A 20,431-nucleotide genomic window follows, 5' to 3' on the forward strand; every position below is an offset into this window, starting at 1 on the left:
ATGTGGTAAGGTATCTTAATGTAATATGATACAATAGATGACTAAATTCACATATTTGAATTCAAAAAAGGATTTGACAGGACCTATCAAAACAAGTGGGTCAAAAATTTAAAAAATTAATTAAAAAAAAAAGTAGGTGGTTCAAATTTGTTTTAGTATAGTATTTTGTCAACTAGTCTGTCATTTCTAGCAAAATCAGGAGAGTTAATGAAAGGAAATAAAATCCCAGGCAACTTTAAAAAAAAGGGCAAATTACCCTTAGGAAACATAATAAATAAATAAATAAATACATACATACATATAATTCACTTATAAAATTACTTATTATTCCTATAGTTAATTTTTTAAAAAAGATTTTATTTATTTATTTGACAGAGAGAAAGAGAGATCACAAGTGGGGCGGGGGGGGGGAAGCAGACTCCCCGCTGAGCAGAGAGCTCGATGTGGGGTTTGATCCCAGGACCCTGAGATCATGACCTGAGCTGAAGGCAGAGGCTTAACCCACTGAGCCACCCAGACGCCCCTCTATAGTTAATTTTTAAAAATAAACTCTTATTGGTTATTTCACTGAAAAAGTTGAGAACTATGTGTTTATCTTCTCTTATACAGATTGTGTAATTACCGTGGGAGGGGAATATGACGTATCAAGAGATAGGTCTCTTTTTTCACATTAGAAAATTACCAGAAACCAACCACTACCCAGTCTTTTGTTTTTTCAACTTTATCCCTAAATTCTGTTCATTAAACTAAGAGTCAGCCTTTTTTTTTTTTAATTCTTTCTCACAAGTAAAGCATATACCCATACTTGCCAAGCCTTATGTTTTTTTAAGAACTGTATTTGCAGATTCAATTATCTTGTATATAGAAAATCCTAAGGAATCTACTAAAAAACTATTATAAATTCAAGTAAATTTGTCAGTTTCAAAACTCAGTATGCAAAAATTAACAGTATTTGTAATGTACAATCAAAAATTGAAATAAAAAACTCAATTCCATTTATAATAGAATTCCCCCCAAAATACATTATTCAGGAATAAATGTAATTTAAAAAGTAGAAGATTTATACTCTGAAAACTACAAAACACCACTGAAAGAAATTACAAAAGATCTAAGTAAATGGAAAAACATCCCATGTTCATGAACTAGAAGACTCAGGATGGTTGTCATGTGTCCAAACTCATCTACAGATTCAATGCCATAGTTACCAGATCCCAGCTGAACTACAAAAATTGACAAGCTGATTCTAAAATTTATATAGAGTTGCAAAGGACCAAGAAGAGCCGAAACCTGAAGAATAAATAAAAGGACTCACACTTAACAAATTCAAAACTTACTACAAAGCCAAGACATACAGATCCATGGAACAGAATTGAAGGTCCAGGAGTATATTCATGTGCCTATGGTCAACGCTTTTCACCAAGGGTGAAATCATTCAATGGAGAAATAATAGTCTTTTCAACAAAGGGTAGTGGGACAGTTGGATAGTTGTCACAAGCAAAAGAATCAAGTTAAAACCCTTACCTCACACCACATACAAAAATTATCTCAAAATGAAACAAAGATCTAATTATAAGAACTAAAACTATAAAACTCCAAGAAGAAAACACACAGGGGTAAATGTTCATGACTTGAGGTTTGGAAATGGATTCTTAGATATGACACCAAAAGCATGAGAAAAACAAAAGATAACATACATTAAACTCGGCCTCATCAAAATGAAAAACTTTTGCGTCCTAAAGGGCACTAGTAATATAATGACACTATTAAGAAATTACAACTGTGGTGTCTGGGGTGGCTTAATCAGTTAAGTGTCTGACTCTTGATTTAGGCTCAGGTCATGATCTCAGGATCAAGAGACTGAGCCCCGCGTCGGGCTCTGCACTCAGCATGGAGTGTATTTGAGATTCTCTGACTCTCTCTGCCCTTCCCCTGGCTCTCTCTCTCAAATAAATAAATAAATCTTTAAAAAAAAATTCAACTGACAGAATGGGAGTAAATAATTGGAAATCATCTATCTCATAAAGGATTTCTATCCAGAATATACAAAGAACTCGTACAGCTCAGTAATAAAAAGACAAATAACCCAATTAAAAACCAAGTAAAGGATCTGAATAGTCATTTTTCCAAAGGAGAAAAGACATACAGTTAATAAGCTTTTATCAGCATACTGTAATTAGAAATGTTTGCTTACACATTTATCTTCTATATTGGAGCTAGTTTTCTGAAGACAGGGAATATATATGTTATTCATCTTTAATTATCTGATGTCAGGCTCTGAACTTGGTATGTAGCATGTGTTTGCATATGAGACTTATTTTAAATTTGGGATAGTGCTAAAGGTAAAGACAGAATTAAACAAATACTTTGTAGAGATAAGGTTACAAATCTTAAAGAAGAATATAAAGCAGTAAAAATAAACAGCAAGCACCTATATATAGTGCTTATTGTATACTAAGCACCATTTTAAATGCTTTATATTAATTCAATTTTTGAACTCCTAAATAAAATAATCAATTACAAATAAAACGCTATGATTGAGATCAGTTGAGAAGCCTGGAAAAGGTGAAAATCATTATGTAGTGAAGCCCATCAGATAAAATTTTGTGGGGGAAGTCTGTTAAATCCAGTATAAAAACTGACTGAATAGCAAAAGAGCATGCATACAAGATAAACAGCACGTACAAATGGAGAGGAAAAAAGGAAAGGATGTGGTAGATGTGCAAGATAATAAAGAGGACTGGCAGGGCGCCTGGGTGGCTCAGTGGGTTAAAGCCTCTGCCTTCAGCTCGGGTCATGATCCCAGAGTCCTGGGATCAAGCCCCGCGTCGGGCTCTCTGCTCATCGGGGAGCCTGCTTCCTCCTCTCTCTCTCTGCCTGCCTCTCTGCCTACTTGTGATCTCTGTTTGTCAAATAAATAAATAAAATCTTTAAAAAAAAAAATAAATAAAATAAAAATAAAAATAAAAAATAAAGAGGACTGGCTTGACTAAAAAAGGTGTTTAGACAAAGATGAAGAAGAGCGAAGATTATAGTAAGAATTTGTACATGCTTTCATAAGCAAATTGGTATCATGAAAGCTTCTTATACCAAAAAGAAGTAGCAAGGAAATTCAACTAGTTCAAGTGAAGTAGAAAAACAAGTTCATAATGTTAACTACTTCAGGATGGCAGTGTAAGGTGTGAATTAAGTAAGATATGAAATCAGAGTTCTGACAATGGGAATGAAGAAGGACTATACCTAAGAGTTATTCTGAACCAAGAACCTGATAAATAGCATCTGGTAAATAGAAAAACAAGGAATCAAATATACTTCTTGAGGTTTCAAGAATTCTAAATAAAATGCGGGGAGGATTTATTTATTTATTTTCTAGATAAAATACTGGGGTATTCATTCCAGTGACTATCCCATCCCACTCCCCAAAGAAAAAAGGGATAATGTAAATTATTAGGCATTGGGGGAAAACTGGGGAATACTGAACTTGGGATATAGATATAGAACTCAGATATCTAAGAAGCAAAGCAGATGAACTTTCTAAGGGCAAAGTAGAATAGTGATTAGGATACTCATCAGAATTATCTGAAGGCTAAACAAACTACACTTACTACATTTCTCTTGCCCTTGCCCAGCCTGAGAAAAAGAAAGTAGGGGGCAACAGCTGTAGATTAAGAGACATACAATAAAGTACCTTCTGTGGACCCTGATAGGTCCTATTTTGAACACTGACTGTAAACAGACATCTCTGAAACAACGGGAGAAATATCCTAATAGGTGAGGGTATTCAGATGATCCAGAAATTACTGTTAGCCTTAAACCCTTGTAGTTACTTATAAATGATTTAATAAATTCATAAATCAATTTTAAACCACTTAGGGAAAGGTCTGTGAACAAAGCAACCTGAGTAAAAGCATTATTTTTAACTCAGATAATATGTTTTATGGTCGGAGGAAATGAGAACTTAGAAGAATAAATTAGGGCTTGATCAGTAGTAATGAGACTATTTTTAAACATAATATATCTCAAAATAAAGCTTTAAGTGTATGCAAGGAGAATCCAGAATATACTGGTACTTCTTTGATCTTTATTTTTGCTCTCACTAAATCAGAAGCAATAAAATCTCTCAATTCCTTCTTCCCCCAGCGACTGAGTATGCTTTCTACTATTGCTCCCTTTTGCATGGTTCAATGATATCCAGCTTGGCATTCCTTTTTTTGGTGTGACTTAAGCTCACTAATCCATCAGGGTAAGACTTACACTGGTCACTCGACGGTAGATCTGAGCAGCATTTTGGCATTCTGAGTAAGGATATTCAGATGTGGCCATCTCAAGCATGCACATCCCAAAAGCATAAACGTCAACAGATTCATCATATTTTTCCTCATACATCTCAGGGGCCATGAACTCTGGGGTACCTTAAATTAAAAGAACAATTTAGACTCAATGTGAGCAGAGGCTACAGATGTTACTCACCTGGGGGAGAAGCAGAGGGGCTGACCTGTGAGATAGAAGCAAGTGGAAGGGGGGGAAGAGAAGAGAGAAGAGTGGTGGGGGCAGGGAAGAGGAAGAAAATCTTAGTTTCTTCCACCAAATATGTCAGAACTTCTGCTGCATGGCCTTCATAAAAGAAACCAGGACAGGGTCAAGTGTTTATTTATTTACTGCTTCAAATGGATTACTGTTATACAATGTCAAAATAGAAACTTGGATAATAGAAAAACTGATATAATTCATAATGAAAACAAATGGAAGGAAAAGTAAGAGACGAGCAAGAAATAAAGAGGATACAATGGCATCTACCAGTAAGACAAGATGGGCTAAAAAAGATCAAAATACTTGCCTGCCCCCTGCTGTATGGTAGTGTAAGGTTGGTATTTATAGCTAGTCTTTGGCCATTAATTCCACCTGATCAATTTCACTTTTAAGGAGGCCATGCAGTGAAAAATCCAACATTCAATATGTTTTTTAAAAGAAAAAAAAAAGTGTAATGGTCTATAAAGGCCACTCACCAGAACCCTTTCTTTACATACTTAACATACCACCTGCAGTACACAAATAAGTCTACTGCAGATAACAAGAAATACAGTGAAGGACATCTTACAGATCTTACAGACAAAAAACAAATACACATAAATGAAGAACTCAAATACAGACTGAATTACAAGCATAGAGTATGTGATCCCACAGACCAGGTTTTCCAATGGTTCCAAAGAAATTAAGTGTGGATACCTCAAACTGTAGGACATTTCCAAGAACAGGCTTACATAGCATGGTTTAAACAAAAAAAAAGGCGGGGGCGGGGGGAACCTCTCTTGAGTTAGAGATTTTTAAGGAGTCAAAGACAATCAAAGAAATGTTTCCTTTTCCTGTAAGGAAGGCAAAAAGGAAATTCAGCTTTAAATAACTCTTTCCCAATTCTTCTTGTTAATTTATTTTAAGAAAATCTAAAAATAGTATTCCAAATCCAAGTCACATAATATTCCATGGAGGACACTATTTTAGAAGAATGTACAAATTACTGGTGTTTTATGGTTTTCTCTTAATACATAAAATTCCAGTGCACTTAAAAATTAATGGTTTCCTTGCTGTCACCAACTTTGGGGGGAGAATAGAATATCTGCAAAGATTTCAAATTTTCAAAGTGTCATATCCTCTTCAGAGAGTGAAAGCTTATCAAAGTAATAAGCATTAAATTATTTTTCCGGCTGCAACTCTATAACATATAGTTGAAAGTCTGAAAGGACAGGCTTGTTCTTGGATCAGTGATTCTAAACAAGGGGTGATTTTGTTACCCAGGGACATTTAGTCCAGAGACATTTTTGGTTATAACAACTGTGGGAGAGCTGGAAAGGGGATGTGCTCCTGGCATCTAAATAATCTTATAATGCACTAGAAAGCCCTTACAACAAAGAACTATCCAAATGTAAAATAACACTAGGGTTGAAAAGCTCTGTTTCAGATATATCTTCTGAAGAGTAGGAGTAAGAAAAGTTAAAACCAAGTACTCAGAATAAACTCATTTTCACATTTTAAAATAAAGTCTTAACAGGTAGATACTTTTGAATACATATAATCTAACACTTTTTTAGTAAACTACATATAAATTCAATTTCTTTCATAAGAAAGTAACTCTATATGTATTATATAGTAATTATTATACAGTACTTATATAAATAACTACATAATTAATACATATCAACGGAATGACCCAGTAAGATTGATAGTTACATAAGGTTTTGTCAACAAAATTCCCTTTACTTCTCTTCACATAATTTTATGAAACAGTTAGTCTTCCAGATGATTCCAGAAGCATATAGAGAACTCCACATGTCATAAGTAAAACTGATCACTTCCTGAGTTCAAGCTAGGAATTTTCGAAGGCTTATTTCACATAATGAAAATTCTAACAGGGTCAGGTATCAAAATAAAAGGAATATCAGAAAACCGGTTGGGATGCAAGGTACACCTGAAACATACCTATCACACTCTTGGCAAAAGAAGCCCGCTTCAAGGTTGCCAGACCTAGGTCTCCAATCTTGACTGAGCCTGTAGGGCCAGTGATAAAGATGTTGTCACACTTAAGATCTCGGTGAATAATAGGTGGAGTTCGAGTATGAAGAAACTGAAGTCCTTTAAGGATTTGACGGCACCAGCTTCTTAGAACTTTGATCTTCATCACCTTAAACCTTTTCAGGTACCTAGAAAAGGCAAAGTATACCAAACAGGTTATCAATGATATGAGTTTACTGCTTTGAAGAATTCCATTAAATTCTAGCATATCTGAGATGGGAATATCAAATTTACAATATTAAGATTCAGTAACCTTAAAAGTTAGTGATACTTTTAACAAGGCTAAAGAGGAAAGAATAACAAGTGGTTGGTAAATGAATTCTAATAACAAAACACAAAAAATGAATTCCTTAAAACTGGATCACTACTAAAATAGTTTAGAAGTTAAGAGATAGAAAAATAAACAACAAAAATTTTTAAAAAGCTAAGGGGTAGAATTTGACTTCTGGTAAATGGTGAAGTAATTCTTACTGGACACAGATATAATTATAAACTGTAGTAAAAAAAATATAAAAACAACCACTTCAAGGCTCTTGAGAGCAATCAAAATTAGGCATGAATTGAAAGGGAGCTCACATGAGGGAAAAAGGAAGCACTGCTTGAGCTTCCTATTTTCTAAATCTTTTCAGTTGAGGAAATGCTCTAGCCTGAATGTACAGATCAGCTCAAGTCTAAATAGAAGCCTGTAGCCTTATTAGCTGAGAAACAGAAAAAGTTCAAGATGACCACAGCAGCTAGAACAGTGCTGTCCAAAAGAACTTTCTATAGTGACAGTCTGTTCAATATAGTATTCACTATACAAATATAAATTAAAATTTAAAATTCCATTTTTCAGCTGCATTAGCCACATTTTAAATGTTTAACAGCCACATATATCAAGTGGCTACCATTTTGGATTGTACAAATTATAAAACATTTCCATCACCACAAAGAGTTCCAGTGGACAGCAGAGATCTAGAAAGTAAAGGAGGGAAATCCCAGAAGGGTAGTACAGAAGGGGAGTCCCAAATCCTGAATAGTCATTCTGCCCAAATCTCTTTGAAGATAATAAAAATGTTCTATACCTTAATCGGATTTTGATTACATGAGTGAATATGCCTTTGTCAAAACTCATAGAACGATACCATTATGACTAACTACACTTTTCATTGTATTTAAATTTTACTGTAAGGAAAAACAAAGCATATAAATATTAGAACTTTAATGAAATAGGCACTTGAGTGTTTACACATGAAGCATACTGAGGTCTACACCTTACTTTGGAATAAATAAAATTAAGATAGGGAAATGATTAGATGGACATATGTGGTAAAGTAAATGCAGCAAAAATTAATAATAGAACTTAGGCAGTGAATATGTACATGTTCATTGGTAGTTCTTTCATTTTTTCTGTATAACTGAAAAATTCTAGGAGAAAATTTTGGGAAAAAGTTGAGTCTGGCTTCTATCTCTTTCACATTTACAAAATGATCAAGTATATAAAATATAATAGATAACTATATATTAACCTTGTAACTTATAATTTCATTAAATTTGTTTAGAATCACTGGAATTTTCTATGTGAACAATTACATAACCTGCAAACAAAGGCAGCGGTATTTCTTACATTCCCATCTTTATGCCTTTTACTAGTTTTCCCTGCGTTTATGTCTTATTTAATGGGTGGCCCTCTGAAACAATAGTGAATGTAAGTGGTTAAAACAAGTATTCTTGCTTTGTTCCTAATCTCAGGAGCAATGGTTAAGTTTGACATATTAGTTATAGGTTGGTGGATGTTGTTTAGCAGTTGGAGAAAGTTCCCTACCATTCCTAGTTTGGCTAAGAGTTTTTAGTATATGTGCTGCCGAAGCGAGCACATGGCTAAGAGTTTTTAAGCCATAAATAGATAGATACTGAATTGTCAAATACTTTTCGACATATTTTGAAATGATCATATGCTTTTCTCCACTATTCTGTTAATGTGATGAATAACACTGATTCATTCAATGTTAAACCAACTTCATGATCCTGGGATAATACCCTCTCTGGTATTAATGTATTGTAATTGCTGGCTCCAATCTGCTATTATTCTGTAAAAGATTTTTATATCAATATTCATGAAGGACATTGTTCTTTAAAAATTTCTTTTTCCATAATATCTTAGGTTTTGATATCAGTGATATCAGTGTTATGCTGGCTTCATAAAATGACTTAGACAATAATTGTTCCACCTCTATATTTTGAGAAAATTCAACACAGTGTATTTTCCCATTTTTATTAAGATAAAATATACATAAAATTTACCATTTTAAAGTGACACTAAGTAACTGATACTGTTATGAAATCATCACCACCAACTATCCCCAGAACTCTTTTTATCTTAAAAAAAAACTGAAACTTCATACCCATTAAACACTAACTCCCCAAAGCCACCTTCCCTTAGGTTCTGGAAACTACCACTCTTTCTGTTTCTATGAATCAACTACTCTATGTACCTCACAGAAAGTGAAAGCAGTAGTGGTATGTGACTTTTCGTAACTGGCTTATTTCACATTGCATAATGTCCTCAAGGTTCACTCGTATTACAGCATGTGTTAGAATTTCCTTGCCACTTAAGGATGAAAAATATTCAACTGTGTGTGTGTAGACAGACAGGCACGTGCGCGTGCACGCACACACACACACACACACACACACACAAACACACACACACACATTTTGCTTATCTACTCTTTCCTTGATGGACACTTGTGTTGCTTCTTTTAGCTAAATAGTGATAAAATAATGGTCACGAACTTTCTAAATTTGACAAAAGACATGAATCCACATATCTGAGAAGCTCAACAAACTCAAGAAGAATACATATAAAGAGATTCAGATTCATATATTACATTCAAACTGTTGAAAACAAAAGACGAGAGAATCTTGAAAGCAAGAGAAAAGCAACTCATCATAATCAAGAGATCCTCAGGAAGATTGTCAGCCAACTTCTCAGCAGAAACCACAGAGGCCAGAAGGCAGAGAAATGTCATATTTAAAGTGTGGAAAGGTGTGTGTCAGGGGGAACCTGTCAACCAAGAATTTTCTATCTAGCAAAAAATATCCTTCAAAAATAAAGGCAACATTAAACAAAAGCTGAGAGACTGTTACTAGTACACCTGCCCTACAGGAAATGCCAAAGCAAGTCCTTGAGGCTGAAATAAAAGGACACTGGACAGTAAACTGAAGCCATAGGAAGAAATAAAATCTCTGGTAAAGGTAACTACACAGCTAAATATAAAAACAAGTATTAATGTGTTTTTGGCTTGTAACTTCTCTGTTCATTTCCTACATGATTTAAAAGGCAAATACATAAATCAATAATTACAAATCTGTATTAATGGGGACACAACATATAAAGATGCAATTTGGATCTTTGCAAAATCTGCAAAAACACAAAAGAGGTGCAAAGCTGTATAGGAGCAAGGATTCTGAAGCCACTGAAGCTAATCTGGTAACATTTCAAACTAGATTGTTAGAAATTTATGGTATTAATTGTAATCCCTAAGGTAACCAGTAAGAAAATACTTTAAAAATATATACAAGGGAAATAAGAAGGGTATTAAAATGGTTTATTACAAAAAAAAAATTTTTTTTAAGAAGCAGTAATGAAGAGGACAAAGGTGTCAAAACATAAAAAAAAAAAAAAAAACCAAATAGCAAAAGTGCTTCCTTATCACCAATTACTTCAAGTATAAATGAATTAAATTTTCTAATCAAAGAGAGGGCTGAATGGAGATGAATATGATCCAACTACATGTTGTCTACAAGAGACTCACTTTAGATTCAAAGACCCACACAGGTTGAAAATGAAAGGACACAAAAAAGATATTCCATGCAAATAGTAACCAAAAGGGAATAAGGTGGTTATATTAATATCAGACAAAATAGACTAAATCAAAAACTGATATGAAAACTAAAGAATATATATTGATAAAAGGGTCAATTTGTGAAGATTATAACAAATATAAACATAATACACATCAAAAAGAGTTCCTAAATACATGAAGCAATTACTGACAGAATCGAGAGGAGGAGTACACAGTTCTATAGCAATAGTTGGAGACTTAATAGCCCACTTTCAAAAGTGGACAGACTGAGGCGCCTGGGTGGCTCGGTCATTAAGTGTCTGCCTTTGGCTCAGGTCATGATCCCAGAGTCCTGGGATCAAACAATGCATCGAGCTCCCTGCTCCGAGGGAAGCCTGGTTCTCCTTCTCCCACTCCTCCTGCTTGTGTTCCTGCATTTGCTATCTCTGTCAATAAATAAAATCTTTAAAAAAAAAAAAAAGTGGATAGACCATCTAGACAGAAGATCATTAAGGGAATAGAGGATTTGAATAATAAACCACCTAAACATTAGAGAAATATATGGAACATGACACCCAACAACGGATGAATACATATTCTTAAAAACACATGGAACATTCCCTCAAGAAACCTCCCAACAAAGAAAAGTCCAGGACTACATGGTTTCACTGTTGAGTTTTACCAAACATTTAAAGGGAAACCACTAATCCTTCTCAAACTCTTCCAAAAAGTAGAAAAGGAGGAAACTCATCCAAAAAGTAGAAAATGACTTCATAAGTCATTCATCTGCCCTGTCAGCAAAGACACCACAAGAAAACTACATGCCAATATCTCTTATGAATATAGATGCAAAAGTCATCAGGAAAACATTAGCTAACTGAATCCAACAAAACAGTAAAAGGATTATACACCAAGTACAATTTATCTATGAAATGGAAGTATCCATCAACATTAGAAAATTAGTCAACATAATACACTTTCGAACAAAGGTAAAAAGACAAAACAACAACCTCATGATCATCTCAACTGATAAAGAAAAATAATTAGATAAATTCCAATACCTTTCCATGATAAAAATACTCAAACTAGGAATAGCAGAGAATATATGATAAAGAACATTATGAAAAACCCGAACCTTACATCATACTCAATAATGAAACACTGAAAGCTTCCTTACTAAGATTAGAAATAAGACAAGGATAACCACTGTTATCCAACATTGTACTAGAAGTTCCAGCCAGAGCAACTAAGCAAGAAAAAGAAATAAAAGTATACAAATTGGAAAGGCAGTAAAACTATATTTGTAATGCCAAGATCCTATATAAAGAAAATACCAAAGAACACACACACCCTCATAACTAGAGTTAGTAAAACAATTCATCAGAGTTGCAAAAGTGCAAGATCAACATACACAAATTAGTTGTGTTCCATACACCAACAATCAACAACCTGAAAAGGAAATTAAGAAGACAATTCCATTTTGCAAAAGCACCCAAAAGAATAAAATATGTTGGAATAAATTTAACCAAGGAGGTGAAAGACCTATGCATTCTAAACTAGAAAACACTGTTGAAAAATTAAATAAAATGTAAAAACATCTTGTGCTCATGGATTGGAAAACTTAATATAGTTAGTTAAATGGCAATAATAACCAAAGTGACCTATAGATTCATTGCATCTATAAATATATTTAATTCTATCTACAGATAGAGTCAAAATTCTATCAACCTTCTTGCAGAAATGGAAAACTAATTCTCAAATTCACATGGAATTGCAAGGGCCTCAAATAGCCAAAACTGTTCTTAAAGATTTTATTTATTTACTGGAGAGAAAGAAAGAGAGAAAGAGAGAGAGAGAGAGAAAGTGAACACATGCAGGGGGAGCAGCAGAGGGAGAGGGAGAAGCAGGCTCTCAACTGATCAGGAAGCCTGACTCAGGACTCGATCCCAAGACCCTGGGATCATGACCTGAGTTGAAGGCAAACCCTTAACTGACTGAGCCACCCAGGCACCCCTAGCCAAAACAATACTGAAAAAGAAGAACAAAATTGGAAAACTCACACTTCCTAATTTGAAAACATATTACAAACTACTGAAATCAAAACAGTGTAGTACTGGCTAGTGACAGATATACAGACTAAAAGCATAGTATCAAGAGCCCAGAAATAAACCCAGACATCTATGGTTAAATGATTTTTGACAGGAGTACCAAGACCATTCAAAAGGGCTAGAACAGTCTCTTCAACAAATAGTGCTGGGTAACTGGACAACCTTGTGCAACAGAATGAAGTTGGGTTGCACACCTCACACATACACAAAAGTTTACTCAAAATGAAACAAATGTAAATGTAAGAGACAAACCTGTACAAGTTTTAGAAGAAAGCTTAGGGGTAAATCTGCATGACCTCGGTTTTGGCAATAGATTCTTAGACCTAACACCAAAAGTACAAGCAAGAAGAAAAGAAAAAAGTAAATTGGACTTCATCAACATTAAAAACTTTACACATCACAGGAAGTAAAAAGACAACCTATAGAATGGGAGACAGTATTTGCAAATCGTATTTCTGGGAAAGGCTTACAGAATATATAAAAAACTCTTACAACTCAACAATAAACAACAACAAAAAAATTAAATTGAACAGAGATTTGTCCGAAGACATGATGGAATAGACATTTCTCCAAAGACAGATAAACGGCCAATATGCACATGACAAGTTGCTCAACATCATCAGTCACTACAAAAATCCAAATCAAAACCACAATGAGATACCATGTCACACTTGGTAGGATGGCTATGAAAATAATAAACAAGTGTTGGCAAGGACATGGAGAAACTGAAACTCTTATACATTGTTGGTGGGAATGTAAAATGGCTCAGTCACTGTGGAAAACAGTTTGGTGGTTCCTCAAAGAGTTAAACATAAAATTAACATGACTTAGCAATTCCACTTATAGGCACACATCCAAAAGAAATGAAAATATATACTCAAAACTTATACACAAGTATTTATAGCAGGACTATTAGTGATAGCCAGAAGGTGGAAACAAATATCTCTAAGCAAACGAATTGTGGTATACCCATGAAACAAAATATTATGTAGTCATAAAAAGGAATGAAGTACTAATATGTGCAACATCATGAACCTTGAAAACATTATGCCAAACACAAAAGGCCCCATTATTTTATGACTCTATTTATATGAAATAGCTTGATCAGATAAAACCAGAGACAAAAAGCAGTTGGTGGTTGCCAAGGGCTGGGATTGGGGGAAATGGGGAGTTGCTTACTGGGTTTGTTTTGCAGGACTGAAAAGTGCTAAAGAATAGTTGCACAGCAATGTGAATGTACTTAACATTATTGAACTGCACATTTAATAATGATTAAGATGGCAAATTTTATGCTATATTTTTTTAAGATATTATTTATTTGAGAGAGAGAGACAGCAAGAGCTGGGGGGAGGGGCGGAGGGAAAGGGAGAAGCAGATGTCCAGCTGAGCAGGAAACCTGAGAGGGGCTCAATCCCAGAACCCTGGGATCAGAACCTGAGCTAAAGGCAGACATTTAACTGGCTGAGTCACCCAAGCACCCTGCTACGTTTTTTAATCACAGAAAAAATTCCTATCCATAAATTGTAGAGGTCAGTATAATTCTTCATCTTGCACATGGAGAACTGAGGCCCAGACATGGGGAGCTAGTTGACCCAAATCACAGCTAGGCAGAAACAGAGCTAGGAGTAGAACTTACCACTCGTACTCTGTCTAGTGCTTTCTACTATATCCTCCTGCTCCCTTAGCTCTGAGGCTAGGAAACAGAAACAATGATGGGGAAAGAGACCTTTAAGCTTAGAAAGAAAAATGCCAGGAACTTAGATGGTGTGCAATTAAAAGGCCAAAGATTTATATGATCTGAAGAGAAACCAGAGTATTGATGGTGTGCAATTAAAGAGTAAATACACTGCATGGGAAGGAAAATGGAGAATAACTACTTAATGAGTACAGTGTTCCTTTGAGGTGATGAAAATGTTTAAGAACTTGATAAATCATGTAGTGGTTATACAACACTGTATAGACAAAATATCTATACCTGAATTGTACTTTAAAATTTTTAATTTTATGTTGTGAATTTCATCTCAATTAAAAAAAATCTAGCTTTATTTCTATTTCCTGAATCAAATTTTCTAACCCATATTAATTTTCAGGTATGGGTGTCAATTTAAGTATTAATAAATATGCGGAACAAAGGTAGAAACCTAAAAAGTCCAAAAAGCATGAAAGTTGGAACCAACTCCCATCCCTTTTGCCCCTTTTGCTTCTCTAAATGCTACCAATATTCCTAATTATTCTGTATTCTTCTAGTATGAATATGGATTTGGTTCTGTTATAGTCAACTTTATTAAGCACTGTGAAAGAAAACAACTTAATGTCCTGCTATTCATTTGAACTGCTAACAAAGTATTAACAAGAAGCAGCTTATAGGACTTGCCTTCATGGCTGTATGGAAGTCATATATAACTATATGAAAATATGGGTTTGTTTTAGATCTACATGCTTGGGTGGGGGGGCGCCCCGGTGGCTCAGTTGGTTAAGCATCTGCCTTCAGCTCAGGTCATGACCCTGGGGTCCTGGGATTGAGTCCCACATCGGGCTCCCTGCTCAGCAGGGGAGCCTGTTTCTCTCTCTGCCTGGTGCTCCCCCTGCTTGTGTGCTCTCTCTGTCAAATAAATTCTAAAAATCTTCGTTTTTAAAAGTAAATCTATTTGCTGAGAACTAAATACACATCCTCAAGTCCTTCCTTATTCTCTTGATTCTTCTAGAATGATAATTAAATCTAATGTCTTCTCACTCCATGTCTCATGTTGTTTTTGCGTTCTGATATTCATATTTATCCTTTTTAGTTGAATTTAGTCTGCTGTTTAACCTAATCAATGAAGTTTTAATTTTAAGGATTTTTTTTAAGGATTTATTCTTATTTCTAAAAGTTCTTTGGATCTTTTCTTACTACATCTGAACTTTTTTTTTTTTTTTTTTTTTTTTTAGTAATGCCTACACCCAGCATGGGGCTAGAACTCATGATCCCGAGATCAAGAGTTGTGTGTTCTACCAACTGCGGGTCAATTCCAGAGGCTTAGCCTACTATGTTAACCCAAAGTCTCTCAATAAACTTTTTAAAACAAATAAAAACAAATTTAAAACAAATGTCAGAGGGTACTCTTATAGGGTATGCCCCAACAGATTATTGACAGCCCACTAAAGTACCTAAACTGGTGAAAAGAATCTCAAGGTACAGATATACACATAACTAATAACCACAATTTTCTTTAATTCATTCAAATAGTTTTTAAATTTCAGGCATAGTGCTAGAGAGCACAATCTAATGGAAGAAAGAGATATATTAACAAGCAGCTTGGATGATGAGGATAAAGATGTTACCATAAATATTGGAGAAGCTGAGTGGGGAAACCAGAATTTGCAGGAGGGAAATAATCTGTTGGCTTTTCAATATGTTAATCTTGAGCATCCAAGAGCACATGCAAGTCATTACATCCAAAAGATACAAAACTGTTTCAAATATCTGGGATGAATTAGCTCAGTAGTATTAACTAAAGAAAGTGGTAAAGAATGAAAACATACCAAAGATACAATTTTTAAAAGTCCAATTCCTCCACTATAAAAAATTTAAACCATATAATTTATACTCCATTTGACCCTGGAACAACATCGGTTTGAACTGTGTGGATTTACTTACATGCAGACTTTTTATAGTATAGTACTGTAAATGTATTCTCTCATGATTTTATTTTCTCTAGCTTACTTTATTATAAAAATATAGTATATAATACATATAATATACAAATAGGTGTTAATTGACCATTTATGTTATCAGTAAGGCTTCTAGTCAATAGTAGGCTACTAAGTAATTAAGTCTGAGGGATTCAAAAGTTATACTTGGATTTTCAACTATATGGGGGGTCAACTGTCCCTAACTCTCACATTGTTCAGGGATGACTGTAGTTTTCTCACTGTAGTTTCCTCTCTGAGTATATGTAATCTGAGAGACCTGGGATTCCAAAGGCAAACTCCCATTCCTACTTTAAAACTCTTTTAGGGAAAGGGAATACCTTGTTAGGAATTGTTCAAATGGAGAACAAGAAATTTCTGCATTTGACCTGCTTTCGTGAAAGAAATGATGAGTCTAACTATTTTGGCTTTAATTTCTGATACTAAGGCAAATGGATTTATCTAGCAATAACTGTCACAGTATCATTTGAATCTGACATAATAATAGTTGTGCAGATGCAGCAATAACTGTCCAATACAAGGTGATAAAGTAAATGGAGTAAATGGAGAAAGTAAATAAGCTTCAACCTCATTTAAACCACTAGAGGGCCACATTGTCATATGATTTCGTGATCCCTCAGCTGCTGCTCTATTTTAGAAGTGCAAATCAACATGATTTAAAATAACTAGGTTTATTCTGTAATAACTTATTTTAATATTACCATTAAATAATTATTAAATTATTTTATACACCAGAGGACTTAGTGGGCAAGAAAATGTCCTACCAAGAGTTGGAGGGATTGTTCCCTCCTTGGTATGCTTGGCAAGAAAAGCAGGACTGATAAAATATGACATGAGAAAATTCAAGTTCTTTCAAACTTCTTGGTCAACTTTTATAACATTGATAGACTTACGTTTTAAGTGTTCCAGATGTCATAAGTTCAGTCACCAAAACAATGCACTTCTTCCCTTTTACTGTGGACTCCCAGGAATCATAGAATCGAACAATATTGGGATGCTGAAGACCCTTTAACATTTCAGCCTCTTCTTTAAATCTCTGCCTCTCAGACTTTGTTAATTTTCGATCCTAAAATCATGAACCAAAACAGAATGTGGTTTAAAATAACAGAATACCAAGTCACACAGTCAAATTTAAATGCTGTTAAGAGTACACTTATCTTGATAAGAAATGTATAGAACTGCTGAATCATACTGCACAGTTGAAACTAATATAGCACTATATGTTAATTATACTTAAGTAAAAATAAAATAGTTTAAATAGGAAAAAAAAAAAACCCACCAAAAAATGAAATCTTGCCATTTGCAATGATGTGGATGGAACGAAAGGGTATTATGCTAAGTGAAATAAGTCAGAAAAAGACGATTATCATATGATTTCACTGATACGTAGAATCTGAGAAACAAGACAGAGGATCATGGGGGAAGAGAGGAAAAAAGGAAATGGAACAAAACCAGAGAGGGAGACAAACCATGAGAGATTCTTAATCTCAGGAAACAACCTGAGGGTTGCTGGAGTGGAAGAGAGTGGGAGGGATGCGGTGGCTGGGTGATGGACACTAGGGAGGGTATATACTATATGGTACCTGCTGTGAATTGTGTAAGACTGATGAAATACATACCTGTACCCCTGAAACAAATAATATATTATTTATTAATTTTTTTTAAATGGGGGAAAAACAAAGAAAAAAACCCCACAAAAATAAGTTCAAATGCCAAACGTGTACTAAATTACAATGATCGATAATGTTTAAAACAGGAATGCTTTAACATTAAAGTTACTAATAACTAATAATTCTTCAGCCTTTCATGACTGTGAGAACAGGGTAAAGTATACTTAAGAAAACTGGATTATAATGTAGTGCTTGAAATTATTTCAATGTCTTTATGTTAACATGTGCCTCAAATACAGTATCATTTTGTGGCTACAGTTAACTTATCACTTCTAAAATATTTATTGCTACGCAATATATGCAATTTAATAACATGGAACAAGTATGAGATTTTGGAGGCAAAAAGATCTAAATGTAAATTCTAGTTCTGTCTTTGCTTTGATTAGAATTTTCTTTACGAAAATATTAAATAATCTACTAGGTATGCTTTCATCACGTTAAATCACCTGGCACTTCATAGGTGATGTGATGTTTCTGAGATAAACTGGGGAAAATCACTTAATTTGTTGATCTTCCCCTGACAAGGTCCCATATACACATACTCTGAATTATTCTGTATATTAAAATTGGAACTATCTCTGTCACACTAATATTCTGTCAAATCAAGCAATACATATTTTAACAAAAGATTCCAGGCATACAATAAAGTAATGTGTCCATCACACAGTTAAATAAACATAGACATAATTAAAAGCCCCCTATGTGTAACAAGATTGTCCTTCCCATCACTACTCCTTACCCCTGAATAACTACTAGACTGAATTTGGACATACCACTTCCCATACAGGTTTTTATACTTTGTGTTAAAATGTTAAAATTTCATAAAATGTTACAGAGTATGTTTTCTTTATTTTTTTAAGATTTTTTTTTTTTTTTGACAGAGATCACAAGTAGGCAGAGAGACAGGCAGAGAGAGAGAGAGAGAGGAGGAAGCAGGCTCCCTCCTGAGCAGAGAGCCTGAGGTGGAGCTCCATTCCAAGACCCTGGGATCATGACCCGAGCTGAAGGCAGAGGCTTTAACTCCACTGAGCCACCCAGGCTCCCCTAGAGTATGTTTTCTTTAAAAGGTTGTTTTTTTTACTCAGTATTATCTGAGATCACCTGTGATGATATACCAGGCACTACAAGGTACCCACCATATTATTATAACTTGGCTTTGTTCATCATCACTGTTACACAGTTACCTGGTACCTAAATATATCATAATTTATATCATCTCCTATTGATTAATCTTTAGGCTAGTCCCCATTTTTTGCTACTATAATATTGCAGTGGTATTACAATATTAATCTCCTTGGCTATACATTTAAATGTGTCTCTAGGAAACAGGTTCTTAACTTATTACAAAGCTAAAGTAATCAAAACAGTGTGGTACTGGCATGAGGACAGATATGTAGACCAAAGGAATAGCACTGGAAGTCTAGAAATAAGCCCATACATATGAATATATATACCTGAGAGTATTCAGTAATCCTGTGATTTCTGTCACCAACAGCCCTAGATATTTTGATATCACATAACAGTGGTTATAGATTATCTCAAAATATCATTTACATTAATCATTACTTTGAAATTGACAATTAGATCTTCCAGTTGATCTGATTAGTGTACACTAACAATGCTCACTATAACACAACTTTAAAAATTTTTATAACTGGGGTGCCTGGATGGCTCAGTGGGTTAAGCCTCTGCCTTCGGCTCAGGTAGTGATCCCGGGGTCCTGGGATCAAGCCCCACATCGGGCTCCTTGCTCAGCAGGGAGCCTGCTTCCCCCTCTCTCTCTGCCTGCCTCTCTGGCCACTACTGATCTCTCTCTCTCTGTCAAATAAATAAATAAAATCTTTTAAAAAAATTTTTATAACTATTTTAGTACAATTAGTATCCTTATAATCCTATGTATTTTACTATACAGACTTAAAACACTATTCTAGCCTTCAAAAGAGACATGAGGCACAAAAAATACTAAACATCTATTAGGATCATGTCTAGAATTACTTAATCATAAGAAATAGGCACCTCCAATATTCATTCATTCGTTCCTTCTTTCTTTCTAAGATTTTATTTATTTGACAGAGAAAGAGAGATCACAAGTAGGAGGAATGGGAGAGGGAGAAGGAGGCTCCCTGCTCAGCAGGGAGCCCAATGTGGGGCTTGATCCCAGGACCCTGAGATCATGCCCTGAGCCAAAGGCAGATGCTTAACCAACTGAGCCACCCAGGCGCCCCACACCTTCCATTTTCATAGTTACCAACAAACTGCTTTTCAAGGGGACTGTACCAACATACTCTCTTAATAGCATTGTATGAAGGTTTCCATTGCTAAACATGGTCACCAGTAATTGGTATTACCCGACATTAACTTTTATCAATGTGATGGGTGTAAACTCATATCCTGTTTTTTAATTTACATTTTTAGAGGCAAGAATGAGAAAAAGTTTTTATTTTCTTTGCAGACTACTTGAGTTTCTTCTTCTGTGAGATGCCTAATCATATCATTTGTTTTCCTTCTTTGTAGGAGTTCTCAATATATTCTGGATACAAATCTTTTATTAATTTTATGTTACAAATGTCTT

General features: G+C 34.7%; 1 protein-coding gene across 4 annotated transcripts in view; it reads right to left on the reverse strand.

Moving 5' to 3' along the window:
- The window catches only part of LOC111159801 (WNK lysine deficient protein kinase 1), a 153,887-nt gene that overhangs the window by 65,322 nt on the left and 68,134 nt on the right, over positions 1-20,431 (reverse strand). For all 4 annotated transcript variants that reach the window (XM_022522416.1, XM_022522415.1, XM_022522414.1 and 1 more), the window contains exons 2-4: positions 17,083-17,255; positions 6,472-6,692; positions 4,252-4,409 (exon numbers count right to left, since the gene is read on the reverse strand). In XM_022522416.1, the coding sequence (XP_022378124.1) occupies positions 4,252-4,409; positions 6,472-6,692; positions 17,083-17,255 (552 nt within the window). The remainder of the gene's footprint in view (positions 1-4,251; positions 4,410-6,471; positions 6,693-17,082; positions 17,256-20,431) is intronic.

The sequence above is a fragment of the Enhydra lutris genome, unplaced genomic scaffold (genome assembly GCF_002288905.1).
Source record: "Enhydra lutris kenyoni isolate GAN:26980312 unplaced genomic scaffold, ASM228890v2 scaffoldscaffold69, whole genome shotgun sequence".
Taxonomy (NCBI): domain Eukaryota; kingdom Metazoa; phylum Chordata; class Mammalia; order Carnivora; family Mustelidae; genus Enhydra; species Enhydra lutris.